The sequence below is a fragment of the Schizophyllum commune genome (genome assembly GCF_000143185.2).
Source record: "Schizophyllum commune H4-8 unplaced genomic scaffold SCHCOscaffold_7, whole genome shotgun sequence".
NCBI classification, from domain to species: Eukaryota; Fungi; Basidiomycota; class Agaricomycetes; order Agaricales; family Schizophyllaceae; genus Schizophyllum; species Schizophyllum commune.
The window spans coordinates 2,247,294-2,272,119 of NW_026089544.1; the positions used below are offsets into that span (position 1 = coordinate 2,247,294).

Here is a 24,826-nt window from a genome sequence, read left to right on the forward strand (position 1 = left end):
TTCCCCTCCGCTCCCTTTCGCTCCCACCCTCCCCCACCTCCCCTCTCCCCTTCGCTTCCACCCACCCCCACCCCTTTCCGGCGCGTTCCCATCAATTCTCCACATCTTCACTCCCCCCTCCCCCCTCCACCTCCCTCCACGCATGTCGGTTATAAAATCTCGCTTGAGCCGAGAAATTGATGAGCGAAGCAGAGGGGGAGGGGGAAGCGAAGGGGGGAGAGGCTAAGGAGTGGGAGGAAGGGAGGGGGAGGGGGAAGCGAAGTGAAGGGGAGGGGGAGGCGAAATGCGAAGGGGAAGAGAGGGGGAGGGAAAGGAGAGAAGAAGGAAGGGGGAGTCAGAGGAGGGGGGAGGGTAGGGGACGGAGAAGCGATGGGGGAGGCGGAGGAAGGGGGAGGCAAAATGACAAGAGGAGGAGGAGGGTAGGGAGACGCGATGGGGGGAAGTGGAGAGGGGCGAAAGGGAGGTGGAGGGGGAGGGAGAAGCGAGGGGGAGGGGAGGGGGAGGTGGAATGCGATAGGAGAGGGGAAGGGGTGGTGAGCGAATCCACGGACTAAGGGGGGGTGTATGATAAGTAATACATGAACAACACGAACGCGCACCTTGATCTTTGCATGGGGGCATCGCAGTCGCGCGACGTACAACCCTTGACCCGCAGCGACATATGGCAGGCCTCCAGCGCGCCATGCCGCAGGCCTCGAGCGCGCCCTCAAAAAGCTTGAGTGGTCGAGAATCTAGGCTAGGGTTAGAACAAATTAGGAGCGAGGGCGCGAGGGGGCATACCTCCGACCTCCTCACTGGGGTCCTTTGACCTACTCGCGGGGGTCCTTCGGCTGCGCGTGCCGAATCCCCACCCCCCTCGTAAGATTTCGCATGCCGCCTAATTCTACGAATGCATCAGCGGCGCGGTCGACGGACAAGGGGGCGGCATGCGTACCTTCAATTTCTCACCATCGACGAGTCAGCCCTTCGCGCGCGGACTCACGACATGGTCTCGATGTCTGTGGGCGTGTGAGCAACGGTCAGAGGGCTAGGTTTGGGTATCCAGGTATGTAGGTGGTCAGTAATTCGATACTGACATCGACAACGCCCTACCGTAGGTACAATCAAAGAAAATCAGTACTACTCGACAACTCTCGCTACTAGGTGTACATAGGCGGCGCGCGAGAGTCAAGGCGAACAGTACTGACCTGCTCTTCCTTGCCCGGCGAGGTAGGTCTCTCGCAAGGCACTTGATCAATTCGTGAGTACCTAACCTAGTGAATCGTTAAACCACGCACACCAATCATCAATTCGTGAGTACCTAACCTAGTGAGTCGTTAAACCACGCACACCAATCATCACGACGGTCGAACATACCTTCAGCGATGATTCCAGCGTCCTACGTCCGTATCAGAGCGCAGCCCGACAATCCCCCGGCTCTACGGGGCAGCACGGTCAGCGGCGGAGCACGCAGACAGGTATTCAATACGTACCTCCACCAACTCTCTTCGAGGTCGCCTGTCGGGGACCCCACGCGCGTCTCCGGCGGTTCTGGGTCGTGGCAAAGCTACCTGGGAACAAGGGATCAGTACGCTCGTAGACAAGGGGACATCGGTGAAGGAAGGGGGTCCCCGGCGAGTCCTTCCCCTTCAGAATCAGATGAACATGAAGAACCTACTTGTACTACGACCACCACGACAAAGGGGGGAGGTCTCGCAATGAGGTGGACCCACACCTCTTTGAATCCTTCACCGAGGGGGCGCGCGCTTGCCTCCGGCGGCTCGGGGTCGGCAGAAATCACTTCAAGATACGGTCAGAGCGGGTTTAGACATTTCGGCGCATGGGCAGCATTTCGAACGGCATGAAAACTCACCTGCGCATGGCCCCTTGGCGCACTGAGAACAGCCGTGCTCATGTGAACAAGATCGCGAGGGTGCGAGGGTGCTCAATCCTCTTCGCGATCTTCACCGAGAGAGCCCGCGCGTGCCTCCGGCGGTTTGGGGTCTCACAAAAATTGCCTGGAAATGAGGCTCTGCGGCATATTCGACTCGCAGGGACCCCCGTTGTTCGTAAGGGGATAAGGCAGGGCTGTACTCACCCGATATACGCCTCGTGGGACGGCATGGATGGCGATATTTTCTCGTAGGATTGGATGGGAGGGGTCCACCCCTCGTCGCGTTCTTCGCCGAGAGATCGCGCGCATGCCTCCGGCGGCTCGGGGCCGGGAGAAAGTACCTGAAAATAAGGTCAACATGCGCTTTGACACCTTGACAACGGGAAAGCAGAAAACGGCGCGGTAACTCACTTGTGCATGACCCTCTGGCACGCTGAGAGCAGCGGGGCCCATATACGGCATCGCTGGGTGTGCGGGAATATTTTAACCTCGTCGCGTCGTTCACCAAGGGAGCCCCCGCGTGCCTCCGGCGGTTCGGGATCTCAAGAGCTTGAAAATGAGGTTCAGCGCGATATTCAGCTCGCAGGAATCCCCGCGGGACGTAGAGGGCGCGGACAGTGTCGTACTCACCGCTATACGTTCAGTGGGGCGACATGCTTAGCGCTAGTCCTCTTCGCGTGGGATTGGACGGGAGGGGTCCACCCCTCGTCGCGCTCTTCGCCGAGGAAGCGCACACAGGCCTCCGGCGGTTCCGCCTATGCAGAAAAATGCTTGGGAGGGGTCAGCCTGCGCAGATTGGGGATAACGTGCACGTACTCACCGTCGTCGTGATCGAGGGGTCCACCTGGGGAGTCGACCGAGCATGCGTCGTCAACGGCCGCGTGGACTACGACGTGGTCAGCGAGTGACAATCTACGAAAAACGAGGAACGCACCGGGTCATTCTCGCTATCACATGCGGCTGTCCCACAACGAGCTTGCAGTCCTCTCACTCGTCGCCACGGCGTCCAATCGAGAATTGTGCCGGCGGCCGCGCATTCTCTGACAGTCTCCTGGCCCTGGGTGTCGCGTGTGAGGCGGACGCGTGTCTCGGTGAGGCGGTCGGAGGACGATAGTGACGGGGAGCGCCAGGCGACTTGAGCGATGACGGCGACGGCGACGTGGCATGAGGATTATGGTGGTGGGAAGGAAGGAGCGCGGTCCTATACACTCAGGTCGTACGCATCAGCTGTCGCGTGCGGAGGGCGGTAATGAGAAAGCTTACCTTGACAGCGTTCTCGACGCTTTCGTGAGTTGTATTGGGGACGCCGGCATCGGTGCGGTCGTCGGCGGACAGCTGCGGACGAGGTCAGTGGGACAAGAGGCGCAACAAATACAAAACGCACCGTCCTTGGCATATACTCCGTAGTGGTGTCGGAAGGACACGTTCTTCAGTATACGACGGGGTTAACAAAGAAGAAGCAATTTCATGATCTGATGAATTGAATTAGCGGGACACGCGGCACGACGAGCGGGGCGGATGCTCACCATGAAACGTGGGGCGGCATATGAGTCGTCGAAGATAATGGGATGGGGATGGCGGGCGGTGTCGGGAGAGAACGGCCGTGGGTTATTCGCAGGAGCGCGATGCTCTTGCTCGTCGTGTACCGCGGTGGTGAGCCCCAGGACACACGACGCGGACAGCCTCAAGGGAAACAAGGCAGACGTGCCTGCGTGCGTCAACTTCGTGTTGGTTGTGAGCTTGAGTTCGACGTCGGTCGCGGCGAGTAGCTGGACCGAGACATGTTGTCCATCGCCTGCTTTGCGTCGCTGGCATCGCCGTGGTCGACGAAAGGCGAGATCACCTTCGAATGTGTCAGTTATAGTAGAGAATAGAGGTGGCGGGCGACGTACCTGACGATGCCGGCCAGCGGTGTCGTAGGCGTCTGCTCATGAGAGTAGGAAGAAAGCTGTAGTAGGAAGAGTCAGTAGCAAGTTAGAGACGTATCACTCACTGATGCTGGTAGTGACGATCAGGCTTGAAATGAACCCCGGTCAGTAAATGTTAGACTCGAGTAACGAAGTGACTTACAGAGCGAGAAGTACTGAGATCAAATCGGTCAGAATTGGGCAGAGCGTCGTAAATGGGATCGTACCATTATCAAATGCGTGGTCACTGAAGGTGGAGAGGTGAAGAGGCGAGGAAGAGAGGAGAGGAGAGGTGGAAGAGAGGAGAGGAAGAGGCAGATTGCTGATTGAGAGGGATTGCGCCCCTGCCTCTTATACGCCGCGAGACGGCTATACTAGGCAAGCGGCCCCCGTCAAACCCGTCTGACAAAGTTCCGCCATCACTCCGAGAAGTCGACGGGATTCTGGGGCCGAGGGGCGCCCAGGAAAAGTGAAAGATTTGGGGGAGTGGCGCGGTTCGCGCGCGTTCAATCTTCCGCTCCTCCCTGCACGAATGACAGCAAGAATGCAAGCGATAAGTCTTGAAACGTACCCCAGCGGATAGGGGAAGCCGCCCGTGGAGTCGCGGAAGGGGTGGCAAAGGGGTAGAGCGGGGTCTGTCGGGCGTTGTGCCGCTGCTCGTACAACTCGTTCTGCATTGTTTTCGCCAGGAGCGCCGGGCAAGATACAGCGCCAGAGCAGTCTGGGAGAATGCACGAGGCGGTGTGTGACGCGTGACAAGGCTGGGAGGTCGCGGGGAGACGGCAAGAAAGAGAGGAAAAGTCGAACTTGGTGCCATCAGCTGGATCTCCATTTGGAAGGCTTTGAGCTGCACGAGAGCCGGCGCGCCGCCAATGCGCGTCGAGCATTCCGACTCGGCGCTGCAATGTCCGTCAGCGCCGCTAAACGTGTGCGCGTCAATGCCGACTTGTCAAGGGGGTATATTGGGCAGGGGAGCGGAGGATGTGTGTAACCAGCCGAGGGGGCACGAACACCCGAAGGCGAGCGCGGCGCGGCCTCCGTCGCCGCGCGCCCAGTTCCCATCAATTTGATGGGTTCTTGCGCGCTCAATGCCCAGGCTCCGGGTGCGGAAAGCGCCGTAGAGCGGAGGAACATTCGAATGGGGGCAATGGCCGGTTACAGTTTTCGCGAGGTTACGGGTTTGTACGACCCTCGGAGGGCGGCAATGAGTCATGGTAGTAACGCGTGGGTCTGTAGGACACTTCAGAAGCCGGAGAGTGCCGACGGACAGGCGCCGAGATGTCGGTCAAGCGGAGGGGGTTGAGGAGGAGGGCAAGTGTATGAAAATTGTGGAGGAGTGCGGAGGGTCTGGAAGCGTACTGGTGGGTTATAGGACATCTATTATGCTATAGGGAACTGGATTTCTAGTCAACCTGTGCCCACGTAGAAGTATCACAGACGTACCAAAAACGACGCCACATGAGTAAAACGACCATATCGTAGCGTATACTTGGATGCAGCGCGCGCCGACGCATTTCGCCAGTACTACAAAGCTTTCCGAAGCGATCTACGATGAAATTGAGAGATCGAATATTTTGAGTCATGTTGGTACTAACCAGTCGTGCACTCGATTCATCCATACTTCCCCTCATATTCTTGCCTTTGGGGAGGTAGGATAGCGTTCCTGATCGCCCATAGGTCTCACTACAACGCCTACGCCATCTATGTCACTGACTACGCATGACCTTGCCTACCCGGACCCGTGGATTATAATGGGGGATAGGTGCCGAAGGCGGGGGAACTCCATCTCACGCCGTTCAGACTTCACTCATAGATTCCGTTCGCCCCAGATGCGATGAGCATGTCGTTCTTCGTGGATGTGTCCCGATGGTGACAATCAACCAGCCCATGAGGTCTCCGGGAAAGGAGACGGCGACGATGGGCGGGGAACGACGTGGAAGTGCGGGACGAGAGCGGTCGGCAATTGCCGGCGGATGATCGCGCCGGGCGGGCGATGGGCGCGTGCTGATCCCGACCGCCATCGTCGACGCTGCCCGTGTCGCCGACGTCGGGCGCGCCGTCGCGCTCGATGCGGAGGCGCCTGCAACGCTCATTTGACGCGCTTTCGACCTCAATCAAGCCCATTTTCTATGTGTGCAATACGGGTCTCGTGTTCAATGTCGTGCAGTGTATGGAAAGGAATTCTTCAAGACGATTGAGCGCCTCCCGCAACACGTTCCGTGGCGCGAATCCCCCTTCCAACAATCTGACACTTTTCAAGAAAGAACTTGACAATAGCGCATCCCCAGCGTGGGGTTTACTTGCTGACTTGATCCTGCCGGGTCGCGGGTACTCGAGTCCTTCCGTCTTCGGTAAACGCCCGTGCTTCTCCTGACCCTGACCCCGCCGTCGCTCGAAATTTCTCGCGCGACTTCTGCGTCCCCTTTGTCCGACGTATCCGGGGCTCTCCGTGTAGGTTGTCAGTTCTCGCGAAGGCGGCGGGAAGCACCACTGTGTCTCTCTGCTCGCCTTCCCGCCGTCGGCTCACCTGGCCCAAACGGCAGTTTGCTCACGCCAGCATCATGTCCTACGTGTTTCTCTCCTCATCAACGCATGCCACGTCTCGCTTCAAGCTCATTTTCTCGGTCTTGTCTAGCAATGAGTATATGAATTTTTGTCGGCCGAGCGGGCCATTCAGGTGCTTTCTCAGTTCTCTCTGAGCCTCTCTCAAGCTTACTTCGTCTCAGGTCCCCTTTCCCCCTCGCTCTCAATGACTACTGTGTGTGTCCCCGTCCGACGAGCGCTTTTCAAGTCTCGCTAGTCGCGCTGAGCGTTGAGTATATAGAATTCCATCGGCCGAGCGACAACCTCTGATGCGTGCTCTGACCTTCTCGCTCGTGCTCCCAATGATGACCCTCACCTAGCACGCTTTCTCCGACCGCTCAAGGTCCCGAAGCGACGCATTTTCATCCGGCGAGCAGTCCTCGATGCTTGCAGCCATCAACCTGCTTCAGCTCATCATCTGGGCTTTGCTTTCGCCTCCATGACTTCGCTCCGTCACCCCTCAATTTTCTTTGTCAAGACTCAAGCTTTCGTTCCCTAAGACCTTTCTACCATTCCTGCTTTGTGCCCAAGTCGCTCCCGCCGTTTTCGGGTCCTCTGAGTGATTCCCCTTCACCCCTACACTCTGAGTCGCTATTTTGGCGTTTTCGCAACACATCGTTGTCCACTAAGTGACGCGAGGCGTCGGCTAAACTCCCCCTTTACTTTCAGTGCCCTCGTGAGCTTGTTACATTCGCTGTGAGCGTGTCGTGCTTCTTGTGATCTCTCCGTGTCTCCTGTGAACTTGTTGCTTTCCCACCTTCCTGAGTCGGACGTCTTCCCGCCTTCACCTTCCTGGCTCCGTAAGTTGTCCCGGTGTGATCCACTCCATGTTAATCTCCGCTTTTGTGATCTCACCTTCTCCTCATCCTCTTCGTGTCTTGTCTGTGCTTCTCGCCGTGTCTCGTCTGTGCTTCTCCCCGTGTCCTGTCAATGCTTCTCAACGTGCTTCATCAAAGCTCGTCTCATCCCTAGTGACCATCTCACTCCACTGTGCTCGTCTTGTCCCGTAACACGCATCCCATCCTGCAGTACTCGTCTCGTCTCGTAGCACACATCTTGTCCGTCTTGTCCGAGTAAGATAGCAATGCATTGCTCTCTGTCTAATGGAATGATACACTCTTTGCCTGCCTTCGTTTCATACCCTTCCTGCATCTCACCTTCACATCCGCAGCCTCCAAGCTCCAAGCCTCGCTTAATCTCTACTTGTGATGCTTCTTTGACCCTGACCGCTTCTCGAGTGCTCCGTCGGACTTGAGGTAGCCGCTCCGTTGCCTTCACTGCTTCTTCGGACCTTGGTACCCGTAGCTTCCCTGACCCAGTCTCGATATTTGATCCCCACTCCACTCGCTCATCAACTCGTACACAGCTAGTTAACCAAGGTTACGTTTGAGAAGGGGCTGGTGTAAAGCCCGGTGGACCCTTGCACGTACCCTGACTTTTCTTATAGCCACGGGGTGCCTCGAGGAGTACCTGTCCTCTGGCCGAGCTTGGCAAAGTCATGTGCAGAGCGAGCAGAAAAATCGTAGGAGGCGCTGAAGGATGGGTTAGGACAAGAGAAATACAGAGACTGAAAGAGAAATAGTACACGCACCTTCCCCAACTTGACCGACGGCGATAGCTGTGCTGGCGCGGATGCGAACCCGCCTGTCACGCTTATTTCCGAGATCGGGCAGCTGAACAGGGAATAGGACGAGTTGAGGGTTGAATTGGGCGGAATGGCGCGGTAATACAGCAGCAAATACCCCCCTCTACACAAGCCGCGCACTCCGAACGCGCAACTCGGAGGTTTGTGTTTTTCGACGCTCGGCTAGGTCGGACTTGCAATTTCGCCCAACTCGTCCCAATCAGGAAAGCCCCCGGTTCAACTTCCGTCACATCACGCCCCGATGCCCAGCCCCCCGCCGCACCACACCCGCGCCGCGAGGCCAGGGCAGCCCAGCACAATGCCCGACCGCATAGTACCACCGCACTACATAACCTGAGGCGACGCGACGCAGACTCGCCCCGCCGCGACATATCACATGTCCCGCCGCTGGCTTCTCGCCGTCACCCGCCCCGCCCTCGAACCGCATGCATGACGCGTCCGTGACAGAAGCAGCCGCACCCGCCGTCGCTACTCCAGCACCTCCAGCGCAGTCACCGTTACCCCGCCTACTTGCACCCGCGTTTCCCGGCATGCGCAAGACTCGCGATCGACAACTTGCTTCCGTACACCTTCTTGCTTCCTGCCTCATCCTCGCGTGCGAATCGTGCTCACTTGCGCGTCTGGTCTGCCCTTGTACACGACCGGTAAGCTGATCTACGTCCACGCAGCGGTGTTCTGCACTCCTTCCCTATTCCATATAACATTCCATATTCGCCAGCGCCCGCTGGCTCGTCGCCCACCGTCCAGCACATCGCCCGCCTCCCGCACGCGACTCCGGCATTGCTAATGCATCACCTGATCGCGCCCGACACGCAATCGTGAGGTGACGGCGCCCTGGTCGCGGAGATGATCTGGAATTGGGCCCGCTGGCAGTCCCGAAGTATTTGTACCCGCGTCCGCTCGTTTCCCGCTCCCCAGTATCGCACTTTCGCTTCCACCACCATCATCACAACGATCAGAATGTCCCAGCCCTACGAGAAAGAGGCCGAATTCGCAGTCTGCGCCGTGCGACGCGCATGCAACCTCACCGCGTCGGTCTTCAACAAGTTGATCAAGAACGAGACGCTGGTGAAGGGCGACAAGTCCCCGGTCACAGGTGCGTGGTCGTACCATGTTCCCCCTCCGAACGCTGATGATCGAACGCAGTTGGCAACTTTTCCGCGCAGGCGCTGGTCTGCACGATGCTGGCAAACGCCTTCCCTGATGATCTGATCGTGGGAGAGGAAGACTCGGCCGACCTGCGCCAGGACACGGACGCGTCGCGCGTGCTCAAGGACAGGATCGTTGAGCTGGCGAACGAAGCACTCACCGCCGACCTCGCCCTCGGCGACAAGGAGCAGTGGGGGATCGGGCCCGGCAAGGCGCGCACGCCCGATCAGCTGCTGGACGCGATCGACAGGGGGAACTACGATGGGGGAAGGACAGGCCGTGCGTGGCGACATTTTCTACGTGGATGCGGACTAATCAGATGCACAGGCCTGTGGACGCTCGATCCGATCGACGGGACGAAGGGCTTCCTCCGCGGCGGGCAGTACGCGGTCTGCCTCGCGCTCATCGTCGACGGCGAGGTCAAGGTCGGCGCGATCGGCTGCCCCAACCTACACGTCGACGCCGCCAAGCCCGACGGCGAGAAGGGCTGCATCTTCGTCGCCGTTCGCGGGCGCGGTGCACAGCAGGTGCGTTCCCCCACCCCCCTTCCCTCCCCCAACACTCACCTCCCCCAGTACACCCTCGCCGGCGCGGACCCGCGACCCCTCCGCCTCCCCGTCCTCCCCACCTCGCAGATCAGCTTCCTCGAGTCCGTCGAGGCCGCGCACGCCGACCACGGCTTCAACGCGCGTGTCTCCGAGGTGCTTGGCGTGACCCTCCCGCCCGTGCGCATGGACAGCCAGGCCAAGTACTGCTGCCTCGCGCGCGGCGAGGGCGGCGCGTACCTCCGCATGCCCGTCGGCACCGGCTATCGCGAGAAGATCTGGGACCACGCGCCGGGCTCGGTGCTTGTCGAGGAGGCCGGCGGCACGATCAGCGATTCGAGGGGGAAGCCGCTCGATTTCGGACTCGGGTGGACGCGGGGGGAGAAATTTGGGAAGGTGATTGAGGCCGTGCAGACGGCGGTGTCGGAGGGGCTGGCGAAGTTATGGAGAGGGGACCCTGAACTGTACTACCGCATGTATCGTAGATGCCAATGCAGAGCTTTGAGTTTGCATTGCGCGCGTCGCGCTGAGTTTTCTCGTGTCCGCGCCAGTCGATGCGGGGAGGGTGGGCAGAAGCGAGGCGGGTTACGGACGGGTCGTCGTTTTCGCGCGAGGGGAGGGGGGGACATGCAGGATATTTATTGTGCAGCTATCCTACTCACAACTCATCTACAGCTCGTACTCACTATTTTACATAACCCCTTCCCATCTCCTTCCAACCCCTCCTTCCACCGAGGGAATCGAGCCCCCCGTCGAGGCGCGCACCTCTCGCGTTATGCACCCCTCCCCCCGCCGACATACCTCCTCCCCCTCCGCTCTCCCATTCTCGCACTCGCCCCCTTCGTGTCCTTCGACCTCCCCCATCACCCCTCCCCTTCGCCGCGCACAAGGTCCGCAGCGCCTCCACTCGGAGAATCCTCTGTGTCGCGCCCCGCCCGACGTCGTCGCGCCTGCCTGCCGTCGGGTCAAGGTGCACCAGCGTGGGTGAGAAAGGTGGGGGAGGGCAGCTGCTGTCTGATGAGCACTCGCTCTCGCACTTCGAAGAGGGGGATGCGTGGGTAAGGGGGCAAGCGAAGGGAAGGGAGAGCGAATGGAGCGGAGAAAACAAAAAAAGGAGGGAAGGGGGGATCGGAGGGGAGGGATATGTGAGGGGAAGGGAGGGATAGACGAAGGGGGAGGGGGGAAAGCGAAAGGGAGGGGGAAGCTAAGGGGGAACGGGCGAAGGGGCGAACAAAATCAAAAGGGAAGGTGAAGAAAAGGGTGAGAAGGGGGGAGGTAAGCGAGGGGGAGGGGGGAAGAAAGAATACGAACAGCGATACTCAACTTATCACCTCTTTCCCTCCTTCTCGCGCTTCGCCCTCAACCTCCCCCCTTCTTCCTCTCCCCCCTCCTCTCCCTTTCGCTCCTACCCTCCCGCACCTCCCCTCTCCCCTTCGCTGCCACCCTCCCTCACCCCTTTCCGGCGCTTTTCCAACGATTTGCCACATCTTCACTCGCCCCTCCCCCCACCTCCATCCCCGCATGTCGATTATAAAAGTTCGCTTGAGCTGAGAAATTGATGAGCGAAGTGAAGGGAGGGGGAGGCGAAATGCGAAGGGGAGGAGAGGGGGAGAGAAGGGAGAGAAGAAGGAAGGGGGAGTCGGAGGAGGGGGGGAGGGTAGAGGACGGAGAAGCGATGGGGGAGGCGGAGGAAGGGGGAGGCGAAATGATGAGAGGAGGAAGAGGGGAGGGAGACGCGATGGGGGGAAGTGGAGAGGGGCGAAAGGGAGGTGGAGGGGGAGGGAGAAGCGAGGGGGAGGGGAAGGGAAGGGAGACAGAAGTGAAGGGGGAGTGGAGGGGGTGGTGGAATGCGATAGGAGAGGGGAAGGGGTGGTGAGCGAATCCACGGACGAAGGGGGGGGGCGTATGATAAGTAATATATGAACAACACGAACGCGCACCTTGATCTTTGCATGGGGGCATCGCAGTCGCGCGACGTACAACCCTTGACCCGCAGCGACATACGGCAGGCCTCCAGCGCGCCATGCCGCAGGCCTCGAGCGCGCCCTCAAAAAGCTTGAGTGGTCGAGAATCTAGGCTAGGGTTAGAACAAACTAGGAACGAGGGCGCGAGGGGGCATGTCTTCGACCTCCTCACTGGGGCCCTTTGACCTACTCGCGGGGGCCCTTCGACCTGCTCACTGGAGCCCTTCGGCTGCGCGTGCCGAATCCCCACCTCCCTCGTAAGATTTAGCATACCGCCTAATTCTACGAACGCATCAGCGGCGCGGTCGACGGACAAGGGGGCGGCATGCGTACCTTCAATTTCTCACCCCATCGACGAGTTAGTCCTGCGCGCGCGGACTCACGGAATGATCTGGTTGTCTATGGGCGTGTGAGCAACGGTCGGATGGCTAGGTTTAGGAATCTAGGTATGGAGGTGGTCGGTAATTCGGTACTGACCGCCGTCGAGTAGGTACAATCGAAGAAAATCAGTACTTCGTGGTATACACAAGCGGCGCGCGGGACAGAGTCAACGATATTGACCTGCGCTTCCACGCGCGGCGAGGCAAGCCCCTCGCACGGCGCCCTCCGACGCGTCAATCACCTCGAGTCCCTCGAGGGCACCTGCGAAGTCGTAAATTTATGCAAATCGCAACCATAACGACCACCAGACATACCTTCAGCGATGGTCCCAGTGTGCTACGTCCGTATGAGAGCGCAACCTGACAGTCCTACCGGCTCTACTAGATAGCACAGTCAGCGGTGGAACACGCAGACAACGATTCAATACGTACCTCCACCAACTCTCTTCGAGGGCGTCCGCCGAAGAGACGAGGGCGTGAGCCTCCGGCGGTTTGGGTTCGTGGCAAAGCTACCTGGGAGCAAGGGATCAGTACGCTTGTAGAAAAGGAGATATCGGTGAAGGAAGGGGGTCTTCGGCGAATCCTTCGCCTTCAGAATCAGATGAACATGAAAAACCTACTTGTAATCCGACCCCCCGACGACGAAGGGGGAAGGCCCCGCGAAGACGTGGACCCACACGTCTTCGAATCCTTCACCGAGTGAGCGCGCGCTTGCCTCCGGCGGCTCGGGGTCAGCAGAAATCACTGCCAAATACGGTCAGAGCGGGTTTTGACATTTCGACGCATGGGCAGCGTTTCAAAACGGCATGAGAACTCACCTGCGCATGACACCCCTTAGCGCGCTGCGAACAGCGATGCTCACGCGAAATGGTCGCGGGGGTGCGAGGGTGCTCAATCCTCTTCGCGGTCTTCACCGAGGGAGCCCGCGCGTGCCTCCGGCGGTTTGGGGTCTCAGAAAATTGCCTGAAATGGAGGTTCAGCGTGATTTTCGACTCGTAGGGACCCCCGTTGTTCGTAAAGGCATAATGGCAGGGCTGTACTCACCAATATACGCCTAGTGGGACGGCACGGATGGCGATAATTTCTCGCAGAACTGGATGGGAGGGGCCCACCCCTCATCGCGTTCTTCGCCTAGGGATCGCGCGCATGCCTCCGGCGGCTCGGGGTTGGCAGAAAATACCTGAAAATAAGATCAGCATGCGCTTTGACACTGTGACGACGGGAGAGAAGAAAACGGCGTGGTAACTCACCTGTGCATAACCCTCTGGCGCGCTGAGAGCAGCGGCGCCCATAGACGGCGTCGCTGGGTGTGCGGGGATACACTCACCTCGTCGCGTCGTTCACCAAGAGAGCCCACGCGTGCCTCCGGCGGTTCGGGATCTCACAGAAATGCCTGAAAATGAGGTTCAGCCCGCTATTCAGCTCGCGAGGATCCCCGCGGGACGTAGAGGGCGTGGACAGTGTCGCACTCACCGGCATACGTTCAGTGCGGCGACATACTCAGCAGTATTCCTCTTCGCGTGACATCGGACGGGAGGGGTCCACCCCTCGTCGCGTTCTTCGCCGAGGAAGCGCACGCAGGCCTCCGGCGGCTCCGCATATGCAGAAAAATGCTTGGGAGGGGTCAGCATGCGCAAATTGGGGATAACGTCCACGTACTCACCGTCTTCGTGATCGAGGGATCCGCCTTGGGGGTCGACCGAGCATGCGTCGTCGACGACCGCATGGACTACGACGTGGTCAGCGAGTGACAATCTACGAAGAACGTGGAACACACCGAGTCAAGCCCGCTATCACACGCGGCGGTCTTGCAACGAGCTTGCAGTCCTCTTCCTCGTCGCCACGGCGTACAATCGAGAATTGTGCCGGCGGCCGCGCATTCTCTGACAGTCTCCTGGCCCTGGGTGTCGCGTGTGAGGCGGACGCGTGTCTCGGTGAGGCGGTCGGAGGACGATAGTGACGGGGAGCGCCAGGCGACTTGAGCGATGACGGCGACGGCGACGTGGCATGAGGATTATGGTGGTGGGAAGGAAGGAGCGCGGTCCTATACACTCATGTCGTACGCATCAGCTGTCGCGTGCGGAGGGCGGTAATGAGAAAGCTTACCTTGACAGCGTTTTCGGCGCTTTCGTGAGTTGTATTGGGGACGCCGGCATCGGTGCGGTCGTCGGCAAGGACAGCTGCGGACGAGGTCAGTGGGACAAGAGGCGCAACAAATACAAAACGCACCGTCCTTGGCATATACTCCGTAGTGGTGTCGGAAGGACACGTTCTTCAGTGTACGACGGGGTTAACAAAGAAGAAGCAATTTTATGATCTGACGAATTGAATTAGCGGGACACGAGGCACGACGAGCGGGGCGGATGCTCACCATGAAACGTGGGGCGGCATATGAGTCGTCGAAGATAATGGGATGGGGATGGCGGGCGGTGTCGGGAGAGAACGGCCGTGGGTTATTCGCAGGAGCGCGATGCTCTTGCTCGTCGTGTACCGCGGTGGTGAGCCCCAGGACACACGACGCGGACGGCCTCAAGGGAAACAAGGCAGACGTGCCTGCGTGCGTCAACTTCGTGTTGGTTGTGAGCTTGAGTTCGACGTCGGTCGCGGCGAGTAGCTGGACCGAGACATGTTGCCCATCGTCTGCTTTGCGTCGCTGGCAATCACCGTGGTCGACAAAAGGCGAGATCACCTTCGAATGTGTCAGTCATAGTTGAGAATAGAGATGGCGGGCGATGTACCTGACGACGTCGGCCAGCGTGCCGTCGGCGTCTGCTCATGAGAGTAGGAAGAAAGCTGTAGTAGGAAGAGTCAGTAGCAAGTTAGAGACGTATCACTCACTGATGCTGGTAGTGACGATCAGGCTGGAAATGAAGCCCGATCAGTAATTATTAGACTGGAGCAACGAAGTGACTTACAGCGAGAAAGTACTGAAATCAAATCGGTCAGAATTGGGCAGAGCGTCGCAAATGAGATCGTACCATTATCAGATGCGTGGTCACTGGAGGTGGACAGGTGAAGAGGCGAGGAAGAGAGGAGAGGAGAGGTGGAAGAGAGGAGAGGAAGAGGCAGATTGCTGATTGAAAGGGATTCCGCCCCTGCCTCTTATACGCCGCGAGACGGCTATACTACGCAAGCGGTCCCCGTCAAACCCGTCTGACAACGTTCCGCCATCACTCCGAGAAGTCGACGTGATTCTGGAGCCGAGGTGCGCCCAGGAAAAGTGGAAGATTTGGGGGAGTGGCGCGGTTCGCGCGCGTTCAATCTTCCGCTCCTCCCTGCGCGAATGTCAGCGAGGATGCAAGCGATAAGTAATGAAACGTACCCCAGCGGATAGGGAAGCCGCCCGTGGAGTCGCGGAAGGGGTGGCAAAGGGGTAGAGCGGGGTCTGTCGGGCGTTGTGCCGCTGCTCGTACAACTCGTTCTGCATTGTTTTCGCCAGGAGCGCCGGGAAAGATACAGCGCCAGAGCAGTCTAGGAGAATGCACGAGGCGGTGTGTGACGCGTGACAAGGCTGGGAGGTCGCGGGGAGAGGGCAAGAGAAAGAGGAAAAGTCGAACTTGGTGCCATCAGCTGGATCTCCATTTAGAAGGCTTTCAGCTTGTCGGCGCGCCGCCGATGCGCGTCGAGCTCTCACATTTGGGCGCCTGAGTTCCACCGGCGCCGTTACACATGTGTGCGTCATTGACAACATGTCGAGGGGGGTAAAGTGGGCAGGGGGAGCGGAGGATGTGTGTAAGCAGCCGAGGGGCACGAACACCCGAAGGCGCGGCGCGGTCCCCGTCGCCGTGCGTCAGCCTCCCATCAGTTTGATGGGTTCGCGGGCGCCCAATGCCCAGGCTTCAGGTGCGGAAAAGCGCCGTAGAGCGGAGGAAGATTCGAATGGGGGCAATAGCTGGTTAGAGTTTCTGCGTGTATACGTATTTGCAAGGCCCTTGAAGGCCAGCAATGCACTATAAAAATGACGAGAGTGTCTTGAAGACACGTGCAAGGTCGGAGACGACCGCCAGTCAGGTGCCGCGATGTCGCTCAAGCGCGGGATGAGGAGGAGGGGAAGAGCACGGGAATTGTGGAGGAGCGCGGAGGGTCTGAAAACGTACTAGTGTGTCATAGGACATCTATAATGCTATAGGGAACTGACTTTCCAGTCAATCTGTGCCCACGGAGAAGTATTATGGACGTACCGAAAACGACGCCACATGAGTAAAACGGCCATATCGTAGCGTATACTTGGATGGAGCGCGCGCCGACGCATTTCGCCAGTACTACAGAGCTTTCCGAAGCGATCTACGATGAAATTGAGAGATCGAATATTTTGAGTCATGTCGGTACTTACCCGTCGTACACTCGATTCATCCGTACTTCCCCTCATATTCTTGCCTTTGGGGAGGTAGGGTGCCATTCCTGATCGACCATAGAGCTCCCTACTTCGCCCACACCATCTATGTCGCTGACTACGCTTGACCCCTCCTACCCGGACCCGTGGATTATAATGGGGGGTGATGGCGAGGGAACTCCATCTCAGGCCGTTCAGACTTCACTCGTAGATTCCGTTCGCCCCAGATGCGCTGACCGTGTCGTTTCGCGTAGATGAGTCCCGATGGTGACAATCAACCAGCCCATGAGGTCTCCGGGAAAGGGGACGGCGACGATGGGCGGGGAACGACGTGGAGGTGCGGGACGAGAGCGGTCGGCAATTGCCGGCGGATGATCGCGCCGGGCGGGCGACGGGCGCCTGTTGATCTCGACCGCCATCGTCGTCGTACCCCGTGTCGCCGACGTCGGGCGCGCCGTCGCGCTCGATGCGGAGGCGCCTGCATCGCTCATTTTTCGCGCTTTCGACCTCAAATAAGCCCATTTTCTATCTGTGCAATACGGGTCTCGTGTTTGATTTCGTGCGTTAAAGGCAAGAGCGCGAGATTCTTCAAGACGGCTGAGCGCCTCCCGCAACACGTTCCGTGGCGCGACTCCCATTTCCAACAATCGGACACTTTGGAAGAAAGAACTCAGCAATAGCGCATCCTCAGCGTGGGGCTTACTTGCTGACTTGATCCTGCCGGGTCGCGGGTACTCGAGTCCTTCCGTCTTCGGTAAACACCCGCGCTTCTATTGACCCTGACCCCGCCGTCGCTCGAAATTTCTCGCGCAACTTCTGCGTCCCCTTTGTCCGACGTATCCGGGGCTCTCCGTGTAGGTTGTCAGTTCTCGCGAAGGCGGCGGGAAGCCCCATTGTGTCCCTTAGCTTACCTTCCCCGCCGTTGGCTCACCGTCGGCCCACCTATCCCAAACGGCTGTTCGCTCACACCATACGTAATCACCTCCTCATCAACGCATGCCACGTCGCGCTTCAAGCTCATTTTCTCGGTCTTGTCTAGCAATGAGTATATGGATTTTCGTCGGCCGAGCGGGGCATTCAGGTGCGTTGTCCGTTCTCTCTGAGCCTCTCTCAAGCTTACTTCGTCTCAGGTCCCCTTTCCCCCTCGCTCTCAATGACTACTGTGTGTGTCCCCGTCCGACGAGTGCTTTTCAAGTCTCGCTAGTCGCGCTGAGCGTTGAGTATATAGAATTCCGTCCGACGAGCGACGACCTCTGATGCGTGTTCTGACCTTCTCGCTCGTGCTCCCAATGATGACCTCCACCTAGCACGCTTTCTCTGATCACCTCAAGTTCCAAGCGATGCATTTTCATCCGGCGAGCAGTCCTCGATGCTTGCGGCCATCAACCTGCTTCAGCTTATCATTCGGGCTTCTCTTTCGCCTCCATGACTTCGCTCCTTCTTTCCTCAACCTCATTCGTCAAGGCTCTCAAGCTCTTGCTCTCTGTGACCTTTCTCTTGTTACTGTGCCACGCTCAAGTCGCTCCCGCCATTTTCGGGTCCTCCGAGTGATTTCCCTTCACCCCTACACTCTGAGTTGCTATTTTGGCGTTTTCGCAACACATCATTGTCCACTAAGTGACGCGAGGCGTCGGCTAAACTCCACCTTTACTTTCTGTGGCCTCGTGAGCTCTTTACCCTTGCTGTGAGCATGTTGTGCTTCTTGTGAGCTCTCCGTGTCTCCTGTGAACTTGTTGCTTTCCCACCTTCCTGAGTCGGACATCTTTCCGCCTTCACCTTCCTGGCTCCGTAAGTTGTTCCGGTGTGATCCACGCCTTCCTAATCTCCGCTTTTGTGATCTCACCTTCTCCTCATCCTCCCCGTGTCTCATCTGTGCTTCTTGCCGTGTCTCGTCTGTGCTTCTCGCCATGTCTTGTCAATGCTTCTCGTTGTCTTTCATCAAAGCTCGTCTCATCACTAGTGACCATCTCACACCACTGTGCTCGACTTGTCCCGTAAAACACATCCCATCCTGCAGTACTTGTCTCGTCTCGATAGCACACATCTTGTCTGTCTTGTCCAAGTAAGATAGCAATGCATTGTCTTCTGTTGAGTAAGATGATACACTGCTTTCCCACCTTCATTTCATACCCTTCCTGCATCTCACCTTCACATCCGCAGCCTCCAAGCTCCAAGCCTCGCTTAACCTCTACTTGTGATGCTTCTTTGACCCTGACCGCTTCTCGAGTGCTCTGTCAAACTTGAGGTAGCCGCTCCGTTGCCTTCACTGCTTCTTTGGACCTTGGTACCCGTAGCTTCCCTGACCCAGTCTCAATATTTGATCCGCACTCCACTCACTCATCAACTCGTACACAGCTAATTAACCGAGGTTACGTTTGAGAAGGGGCTGGTGTAAAGCCCGGTAGACCCTTGCACGTACCCTGACTCTTCTAAGAACCACGGGGTGCCTCGAGGATGACCTGCCCTCTGGCCGAGCTTGGCAAAGTCAAGTGCAGAGCGAGCAGAAAAATCGTAGCAGGCGCTGAAGGATGGGTGAGGACAAGAAAATACAGAGACTGAAAGAGAAATAGTACGCGCACCTTCCCCAACTTGAACGACGGCGATAGCTGTCCTGGCGCGGATGCGAACCCGCCTGTCACGCTTATTTCCGAGATCGGGCAGCTGAAGAGGGAATAGGACGAGTTGAGGGTCGAATTGGGCGGAATGGCGCGGTAATACAGCAGCAAATACCCCCCTCTACACAAGCCGCGCACTCCGAACGCGCAACTCGGAGGTTTGTGTTTTTCGACGCTCGGCTAGGTCGGACTTGCGAACTCGCCCAACTCGTCCCAATCAGGAAAGCCCCCGGTTCAACTCCAGTCACATCACGCCCCGATGCCCAGCCCCCCGCCGCACCACACCCGCGCCGCGAGGCCAGGGAAGCCCAGCACAATGCCCGACCGCATAGTACCATCGCACTACATAACCTGAGGCGACGCGACGCAGACTCGCCCCGCCGCGACATATCACATGTCCCGCCGCTGGCTTCTCGCCGTCACCCGCCCCGCCCTCGAACCGCATCCATGACGCGTCCGTGACAGAAGCAGCCGCGGCTCCGCCCGACCCCGCCTCACACGCCGGCGACGCATGTCCTCCAGCGCAGTCACCGTTACCCCCCCCTACTTGCACCCGCGTTTCCCGGCATGCGCAAGACTCGCGATCGACAACTTGCTTCCGTACACCTTCTTGCTTCCTGCCCCATCCTCGCGTGCGAATCGAGCTCACTTGCGTCTGGTCTGCCCTTGTACACGACCGGTAAGCTGATCTACGTCTACGCAGCGGTGTTCTGCACTCTCTTCCTATTGCATAAGGCATTCCATATCCGCCAGCGCCCGCTGGCTTGTCGCCCACCGTCCAGCACATCGCCCGCCTCCCGCACGCGACTCCGGCATTGCTAATGCATCACCTGATCGCGCCCGACACGCAATCGTGAGGTGACGGCGCCCTGGTCGCGGAGATGATCTGGAATTGGGCCCGCTGGCAGTCCCGAAGTATTTGTACCCGCGTCCGCTCGTTTTCTGTTCCCCCAAATCGCACCTTCGCTTCCACCACGATCATCACAACGATCAGAATGTCCCAACCCTACGAGAAAGAGGCCGAATTCGCAGTCTGCGCCGTGCGACGCGCATGCAATCTCACTGCGTCGGTGTTCAATAAGTTGATCAAGAACGAGACGCTGGTGAAGGGCGACAAGTCCCCAGTCACAGGTGCGTGGTCGTACCATGTTCCCCCTCCGAACGCTGATGATCGCACGCAGTTGGCGACTTTTCCGCTCAGGCGCTGGTCTGCACGATGCTCGCAAACGCCTTCCCCGATGATCTGATCGTGGGAGAGGAAGACTCGGCCGACCTGCGCCAGGACACAGACGCGTCCCGCGCGCTCAAGGACAGAATTGTAGAACTCGCGAACGAAGCACTCACCGCCGACCTCGCCCTTGGCGACAAGGAGCAGTGGGGGATCGGGCCCGGCAAGGCGCGCACGCCCGATCAGCTGCTGGACGCGATCGACAGGGGGAACTACGATGGGGGAAGGACAGGACGTGCGTGGCGACATTTTCTTCGTGGACTCGGACTGACCGAACGCGCAGGCATGTGGACGCTCGATCCGATCGACGGCACGAAGGGCTTCCTCCGCGGCGGGCAGTACGCGGTCTGCCTCGCGCTCATCGTCGACGGCGAGGTCAAGGTCGGCGCGATCGGCTGCCCCAACCTGCACGTAGACGCTGCCAAGCCCGACGGCGAGAAGGGCTGCATCTTCGTCGCCGTCCGCGGGCGTGGTGCGCAGCAGGTGCGTCCCCTCATCCCTCCCCCTCCCCCTCCTCGTACTCACCTTCCCCCAGTACACGCTCGCCGGCGCGGACCCGCAGCCCCTCCGCCTCCCCGTGCTCCCCACCTCGCAGATCAGCTTCCTCGAGTCCGTCGAGGCCGCGCACGCCGACCACGGCTTCAACGCGCGCGTCTCCGAGGTGCTCGGCGTCACGCTCCCGCCCGTGCGCATGGACAGCCAGGCCAAGTACTGCTGCCTCGCGCGCGGCGAGGGCGGCGCGTACCTCCGCATGCCCGTCGGCACCGGCTACCGCGAGAAGATCTGGGACCACGCGCCGGGCTCGGTGCTCGTTGAGGAGGCCGGCGGCACGATCAGCGATTCGAGGGGGAAGCCGCTCGATTTCGGGCTCGGGCGGACGCTGGGGGAGAACTTTGGCGTGGTGGCTGCGGAGAAGACGGTGCACCCGAAGGTGATTGAGGCCGTGCAGACTGCGGTCGCGGAGGGGTTGGCCAAGTTCTAGAGGACGGCGCGAGGAGAAACGCAGGCGATGGAGGAGAGAAGTGCAGCTACCGTGCGTGTGATACCATCATCCTTGCTGGTCCTATACATGTATCATAGACTCGACTGAAAGGTTATAGAAGCTTGAAGCCATCGAGAGATTGCGTGCCGAACGGTTTGAATTATGGCTTCGTGGTAATGGTTCGTGATGAATGAAGGTGCGCTCTGGACGTGCTTTTCCTGGTCATCTGCCTTCAAGCGAACCCTGCTCGGCAAGTCAAACGCTTCAGCACTCGGAATTAACCGAACTGGGTCACTTCCACTCTTCGCTTGCGCATTTGCGCAGGCGGACATCCTTGTGCGGAGAATTCAAAGCGGAATCCAGGCGCGTTCAGCCCCTGGATTGTGCCAAACGAAGCGCCTTCCTCGCGATCTTTCGAGATCCTTCACGAAACTTCGTCCACTAGCCAACACGCGCTGCGCCTGCAGGCAATTCAGCTCTTCCGAGGCGTCGCGGGCGACTGGTGAGGTCAGCCGCGGGGCTGAGTCGGTGCGCGCCACCCTAACTTCACTGATTCATCCGCGCACCTGACGCGCTTGCGCGTACGTCGTACGACGCCTCGTTGAGCATGCAGCCGACGAGGCCGATGACTCGGGCGTCGTGCAGGTCGTCAGCGTCAGCCGCGACGACCTGCACGAGCTCGGCGCATCAGTCAGCGGTCACGAGCTTGCCTTACACAATGCGCGTGACTTGAAAGTATAGCGTTCGCTGGCGCGTTCATCTCCTTCTGAGCAGCGCAGAGTACGAGATGGAAGGGTGTTAGAGAGGCGTAGAGGCTTCCTGGAACGTCCCCAACATCCAGCTGTCTGTTTTGCGTCGCACAAAGTGTTTCTGGTGAAGTTCAACCGTCACGTGCCGGCCTTATCAATTATGCCGGCATTTTCCGGTGCGATAGGCAAAGTAGTATATAAGCCGCCTCCTTCCCTCTTTTCCTCATCCGTTTCCTTCCGCTCGAAGCAGAACAGCAACGATGGTCGCTATTATTCAGAAGCCTGCTCCTACCTTCACCGCCGCCGCCGTTGAGGACGGCCTCATGAAGGACATCTCCTTGAAGGATTACCTCGGGCAGTGGTGCGTTTTCGAGCGTCTTTCATGAGGGAACGAAGCTGATGTTTTGCGATCGCGTTTTCCAGGGTTGTCCTCCTCTTCTACCCCATGGACTTCACCTTCGTCTGCCCGACGGAGATCCTTGCATTCAACGATGCGTTGAACGACTTCAAGCAGATCAACACCCAGGTTCTTGGTGCGTCCCCCATTCCGATCCTCACGAATCTTCCACTCATCTTCCTCCACAGGCCTCTCTACCGACTCGCAGTATGCGCACTTTGCGTGGGCGCAGCTCGAGCGCAAGGCTGGTGGCCTTGGCCCCGATCTCAAGATCCCCCTCGTCGCGGACCGCAGCATGCAGATCTCGCGCGACTACGGCGTGCTGATCGAGGACGCGGGTGTCGCGCTCCGTGGCCTCTTCATCATCGACCCGAAGGGCATCCTTCGGTGCGTACTCCCATCCCCCTCCTCCTGTTCGTCTAAGCTGACTTTGCCGCAGTCAGATCACCGTGAACGACCTCCCGGTCGGCCGCTCGGTCGAGGAGACGATCCGCCTCGTCAAGGCATTCCAGTTCACCGACGAGTACGGTGAGGTCTGCCCCGCCAACTGGCACGAGGGCGGCAAGACGATCAAGCCGACGCCGACCGACAAGCTCGAGTACTTCTCGACCGCGGAGGCGGACGCGGCGAAGAAGCAGCGCACTGCGTAAACGTCGCTTGATCCACGCTGCGATCGACGATGCCTGCCATGACTGACGACTTGCGACGACGGAGGGGATAGAAGAAGGATCTAGAAATGTGCTATTAGATTTACTAGAGGGCGCTCTTGTTTGTAGAGGTTGTATCAATGCCTTTCGCTCTCGACGCTTTTCGTGTGTGACAGCATCAGACCCCAGTCCAGTCCAGCGTTCGAGGTAGTCGAGGTGCAGAAAGGCTTGGCGGACTGCGATGGTTACGGGATATGTATTCTCTGCGATCGAGCTCTCGTCACCTTCACTTCCAGCGAGGAGATCCTTACTGACCACTCCCTTTACAGACCTTTCAAGAGGAGGAACCTAGGAAGAACCTTTGTATCTTCCGTGAGACTCCCCGCGGGGCGCATGCGTGCCGACTCCAACGCAGTGATTCGGGGGCGCGTCCGTCGCGCGTGGCAGCTTCCGACGCGCTTGGGCATCCCTGCAAACGCATCACGTTGGCTTCCCGCACCTCTAACACGCGGCGTGGCAGCGGGTATAAAGCCCGCCCCGCAGCCCCCGCGCATTCTTCCCTCCCCTCATCCCCCCATCCGTTGGTCGCTTCCCCAAACGACCGTCTTATTTGCTGAACCAACCTCGACGAGCCCTTGTCATTCCTTTTCAATCGCTCGTGATACCTCGCACCCCGTCGCTGTCTACGACTCGCCAACTCGCTCAGCCCAACGCACCGTGATCTGACCGTGCCCGCTTTCGACGAATCGCCTTTACCCAGTCTCGCCACATCGCTTTCGAGCCACCGCCTTCGGTCAGAACCCCCCAAGTCAATCCACGCTTCCCCAAACACCCAACATGGCCCCCTTCACCACCCTTGCCTCCCTCCTCACCCTCGCGCTCGTTGCGGGCGTTCAGGCTCAGTCCGCCTCTGCCTCCGCTGCGCAGTCCTCCGCCCCCGCGCTGGGCTCGTCGTCCGTGCCGGCCCAGTCCTCCGCGGTGGCGTCGGTTACGTCTGCCGCCGCCTCTGCTGCGCAGCCTTCAGCCTCTGCTGGCGCTGGACCGGACACGTCCTGCGACGCCCACGGCTGCTTCAAGCAGATCGAACTCTCGGATGGCACCCCGCTCGAGCTCACTCAGAGCGTCAAGTACAACACAAGTGGCGTTAACTTCACGTTGGCCTGCGCGTGAGTGGCTATACTCTTCGTTGACGCAGTGAAGAGGGCAAGGGGAACTAGCGAAACTAACAACTCTTTCAGATACGTCCACGAAGGTTCCAGCGGACCGAGCGCGATCAAGCTTTTCGACCCCGCCCAGCTCGAGGCTGCCGGAGCCGCCGCGCTCGCTGGCTTCGCTCGTGACGAGAAGGCCATCTTCGCGCGCGAGGACTCGGCGTACATCGCCAGGGATTTCCCGGTGCTCTCCCGCAAGGCGCAGGGTACGGGGTACGCGTGCTACTACGTGCGTCATTGTCCATTTCGGGATGAATGGATGGAAGACTGACGTTGTGGTGACGGCTTTGCAGAACGACACGCACGACCTCGTCGCGCACGACAAGGAGGGGACGACGGAGGAGGATGCGTGCCCGGAGGTGATGCTGTGTTAGGCGAGGAAGTTGGCGATGTACTTGCCGCGGACGCTGTTGTGTAGGGCGTAGCACGAGATCGGCGCGGACCTAGCGAACCAACCTGCCGTGGACCTGTGATCGGCGCGTACCTACTGCCTAGCGCCGTGAGATGTAGCTCGTAGACCTTGCTCGTGACGAGCACGACGGACTCAATACCATTCTTTCTCTTACGGACACCCTCGGCTGTGAGCAGGCGACTTGAACCTTGTGGTGAGGTGGCGAC

General features: G+C 59.1%; 15 protein-coding genes across 15 annotated transcripts in view; 6 read left to right on the forward strand and 9 right to left on the reverse strand.

Annotated features, from left to right (window-relative positions):
- The window catches only part of SCHCODRAFT_02329249 (uncharacterized protein), a 996-nt gene extending 118 nt beyond the window's left edge, over positions 1–878 (reverse strand). The window contains exons 1-2 of the mRNA XM_050342386.1: positions 781–878; positions 12–731 (exon numbers count right to left, since the gene is read on the reverse strand). Of these exons, the coding sequence (XP_050199805.1) occupies positions 223–684 (462 nt within the window). The 5' untranslated portion in view covers positions 685–731; positions 781–878 and the 3' untranslated portion in view covers positions 12–222. The remainder of the gene's footprint in view (positions 1–11; positions 732–780) is intronic.
- Positions 879–1,943: 1,065 nt separating this feature from the next.
- SCHCODRAFT_02505405 (uncharacterized protein) lies at positions 1,944–2,216 on the reverse strand (the record flags this gene model as incomplete). Its single annotated transcript, XM_003030761.2, has 1 exon — positions 1,944–2,216. A coding segment is annotated over one exon (273 nt), but the record flags the coding sequence as incomplete, so codon positions are not given.
- A 289-nt stretch (positions 2,217–2,505) lies between these two features.
- On the reverse strand, positions 2,506–3,805 carry SCHCODRAFT_01201926 (uncharacterized protein; the record flags this gene model as incomplete). Its single annotated transcript, XM_050341230.1, has 6 exons — positions 2,506–2,628; positions 2,694–2,759; positions 2,808–2,930; positions 3,137–3,208; positions 3,400–3,716; positions 3,766–3,805. The coding sequence occupies 6 exons, from the start codon at positions 3,803–3,805 to the stop codon at positions 2,506–2,508; spliced, it is 741 nt and encodes a 246-aa protein (XP_050199806.1).
- A 71-nt stretch (positions 3,806–3,876) lies between these two features.
- Positions 3,877–4,730, reverse strand: SCHCODRAFT_02329412 (uncharacterized protein). The gene is made up of 2 exons (XM_050342387.1): positions 3,944–4,730; positions 3,877–3,889 (listed from the first exon to the last, which is right to left on the reverse strand). Exon 1 carries the CDS (start codon positions 4,610–4,612, stop codon positions 4,025–4,027), a length of 588 nt encoding a protein of 195 aa, XP_050199807.1. The 5' UTR covers positions 4,613–4,730; the 3' UTR covers positions 3,877–3,889; positions 3,944–4,024.
- A 380-nt stretch (positions 4,731–5,110) lies between these two features.
- Positions 5,111–5,724, reverse strand: SCHCODRAFT_01310718 (uncharacterized protein). The gene is made up of 4 exons (XM_050341424.1): positions 5,514–5,724; positions 5,376–5,463; positions 5,224–5,326; positions 5,111–5,165 (listed from the first exon to the last, which is right to left on the reverse strand). The coding sequence occupies exons 1-4, from the start codon at positions 5,564–5,566 to the stop codon at positions 5,161–5,163; spliced, it is 249 nt and encodes an 82-aa protein (XP_050199808.1). The 5' UTR covers positions 5,567–5,724; the 3' UTR covers positions 5,111–5,160.
- Positions 5,725–8,437: 2,713 nt separating this feature from the next.
- SCHCODRAFT_02630089 (uncharacterized protein) lies at positions 8,438–8,795 on the forward strand (the record flags this gene model as incomplete). Its single annotated transcript, XM_050345567.1, has 3 exons — positions 8,438–8,448; positions 8,495–8,652; positions 8,677–8,795. The coding sequence occupies 3 exons, from the start codon at positions 8,438–8,440 to the stop codon at positions 8,793–8,795; spliced, it is 288 nt and encodes a 95-aa protein (XP_050199809.1).
- Positions 8,796–8,968: 173 nt separating this feature from the next.
- SCHCODRAFT_02702509 (3(2),5-bisphosphate nucleotidase HAL2) lies at positions 8,969–10,232 on the forward strand (the record flags this gene model as incomplete). Its single annotated transcript, XM_003031146.2, has 5 exons — positions 8,969–9,104; positions 9,155–9,436; positions 9,485–9,684; positions 9,733–10,122; positions 10,188–10,232. 5 exons carry the CDS (start codon positions 8,969–8,971, stop codon positions 10,230–10,232), a joined length of 1,053 nt encoding a protein of 350 aa, XP_003031192.2.
- A 2,131-nt stretch (positions 10,233–12,363) lies between these two features.
- SCHCODRAFT_0109499 (uncharacterized protein) lies at positions 12,364–15,473 on the reverse strand (the record flags this gene model as incomplete). The annotated part of the gene is made up of 16 exons (XM_003030760.2): positions 12,364–12,424; positions 12,479–12,555; positions 13,091–13,100; positions 13,159–13,226; positions 13,297–13,318; positions 13,374–13,439; positions 13,520–13,659; positions 13,710–13,775; positions 14,153–14,226; positions 14,276–14,318; positions 14,418–14,735; positions 14,785–14,839; positions 14,885–14,907; positions 14,962–14,973; positions 15,025–15,171; positions 15,369–15,473. The coding sequence occupies 16 exons, from the start codon at positions 15,471–15,473 to the stop codon at positions 12,364–12,366; spliced, it is 1,287 nt and encodes a 428-aa protein (XP_003030806.1).
- Positions 15,474–16,076: 603 nt separating this feature from the next.
- On the reverse strand, positions 16,077–16,539 carry SCHCODRAFT_01288051 (uncharacterized protein). The gene is made up of 3 exons (XM_050341385.1): positions 16,380–16,539; positions 16,228–16,330; positions 16,077–16,179 (listed from the first exon to the last, which is right to left on the reverse strand). The coding sequence occupies exons 1-3, from the start codon at positions 16,443–16,445 to the stop codon at positions 16,151–16,153; spliced, it is 198 nt and encodes a 65-aa protein (XP_050199810.1). The 5' UTR covers positions 16,446–16,539; the 3' UTR covers positions 16,077–16,150.
- Positions 16,540–17,505: 966 nt separating this feature from the next.
- On the reverse strand, positions 17,506–17,814 carry SCHCODRAFT_02329642 (uncharacterized protein). The gene has a single exon (XM_050342388.1). The coding sequence runs from the start codon at positions 17,729–17,731 to the stop codon at positions 17,570–17,572; it is 162 nt and encodes a 53-aa protein (XP_050199811.1). The 5' UTR covers positions 17,732–17,814; the 3' UTR covers positions 17,506–17,569.
- Positions 17,815–19,501: 1,687 nt separating this feature from the next.
- Positions 19,502–19,934, forward strand: SCHCODRAFT_02630095 (uncharacterized protein). Its single transcript, XM_050345568.1, has one exon. The coding sequence runs from the start codon at positions 19,562–19,564 to the stop codon at positions 19,814–19,816; it is 255 nt and encodes an 84-aa protein (XP_050199812.1). The 5' UTR covers positions 19,502–19,561; the 3' UTR covers positions 19,817–19,934.
- A 55-nt stretch (positions 19,935–19,989) lies between these two features.
- Positions 19,990–21,204, forward strand: SCHCODRAFT_02669086 (3(2),5-bisphosphate nucleotidase HAL2; the record flags this gene model as incomplete). Its single annotated transcript, XM_003031145.2, has 4 exons — positions 19,990–20,125; positions 20,176–20,457; positions 20,506–20,705; positions 20,758–21,204. The coding sequence occupies 4 exons, from the start codon at positions 19,990–19,992 to the stop codon at positions 21,202–21,204; spliced, it is 1,065 nt and encodes a 354-aa protein (XP_003031191.2).
- Positions 21,205–22,204: 1,000 nt separating this feature from the next.
- SCHCODRAFT_02630101 (thioredoxin-like protein) lies at positions 22,205–23,186 on the forward strand. The gene is made up of 4 exons (XM_003031144.2): positions 22,205–22,314; positions 22,377–22,486; positions 22,539–22,737; positions 22,790–23,186. Exons 1-4 carry the CDS (start codon positions 22,214–22,216, stop codon positions 22,998–23,000), a joined length of 621 nt encoding a protein of 206 aa, XP_003031190.1. The 5' UTR covers positions 22,205–22,213; the 3' UTR covers positions 23,001–23,186.
- On the reverse strand, positions 23,047–23,692 carry SCHCODRAFT_02329769 (uncharacterized protein). Its single transcript, XM_050342389.1, has one exon. The coding sequence runs from the start codon at positions 23,549–23,551 to the stop codon at positions 23,321–23,323; it is 231 nt and encodes a 76-aa protein (XP_050199813.1). The 5' UTR covers positions 23,552–23,692; the 3' UTR covers positions 23,047–23,320.
- SCHCODRAFT_02630105 (uncharacterized protein) lies at positions 23,449–24,777 on the forward strand. The gene is made up of 3 exons (XM_003031143.2): positions 23,449–24,163; positions 24,236–24,437; positions 24,502–24,777. Exons 1-3 carry the CDS (start codon positions 23,835–23,837, stop codon positions 24,580–24,582), a joined length of 612 nt encoding a protein of 203 aa, XP_003031189.1. The 5' UTR covers positions 23,449–23,834; the 3' UTR covers positions 24,583–24,777.
- Positions 24,778–24,826: the final 49 nt, after the last annotated feature.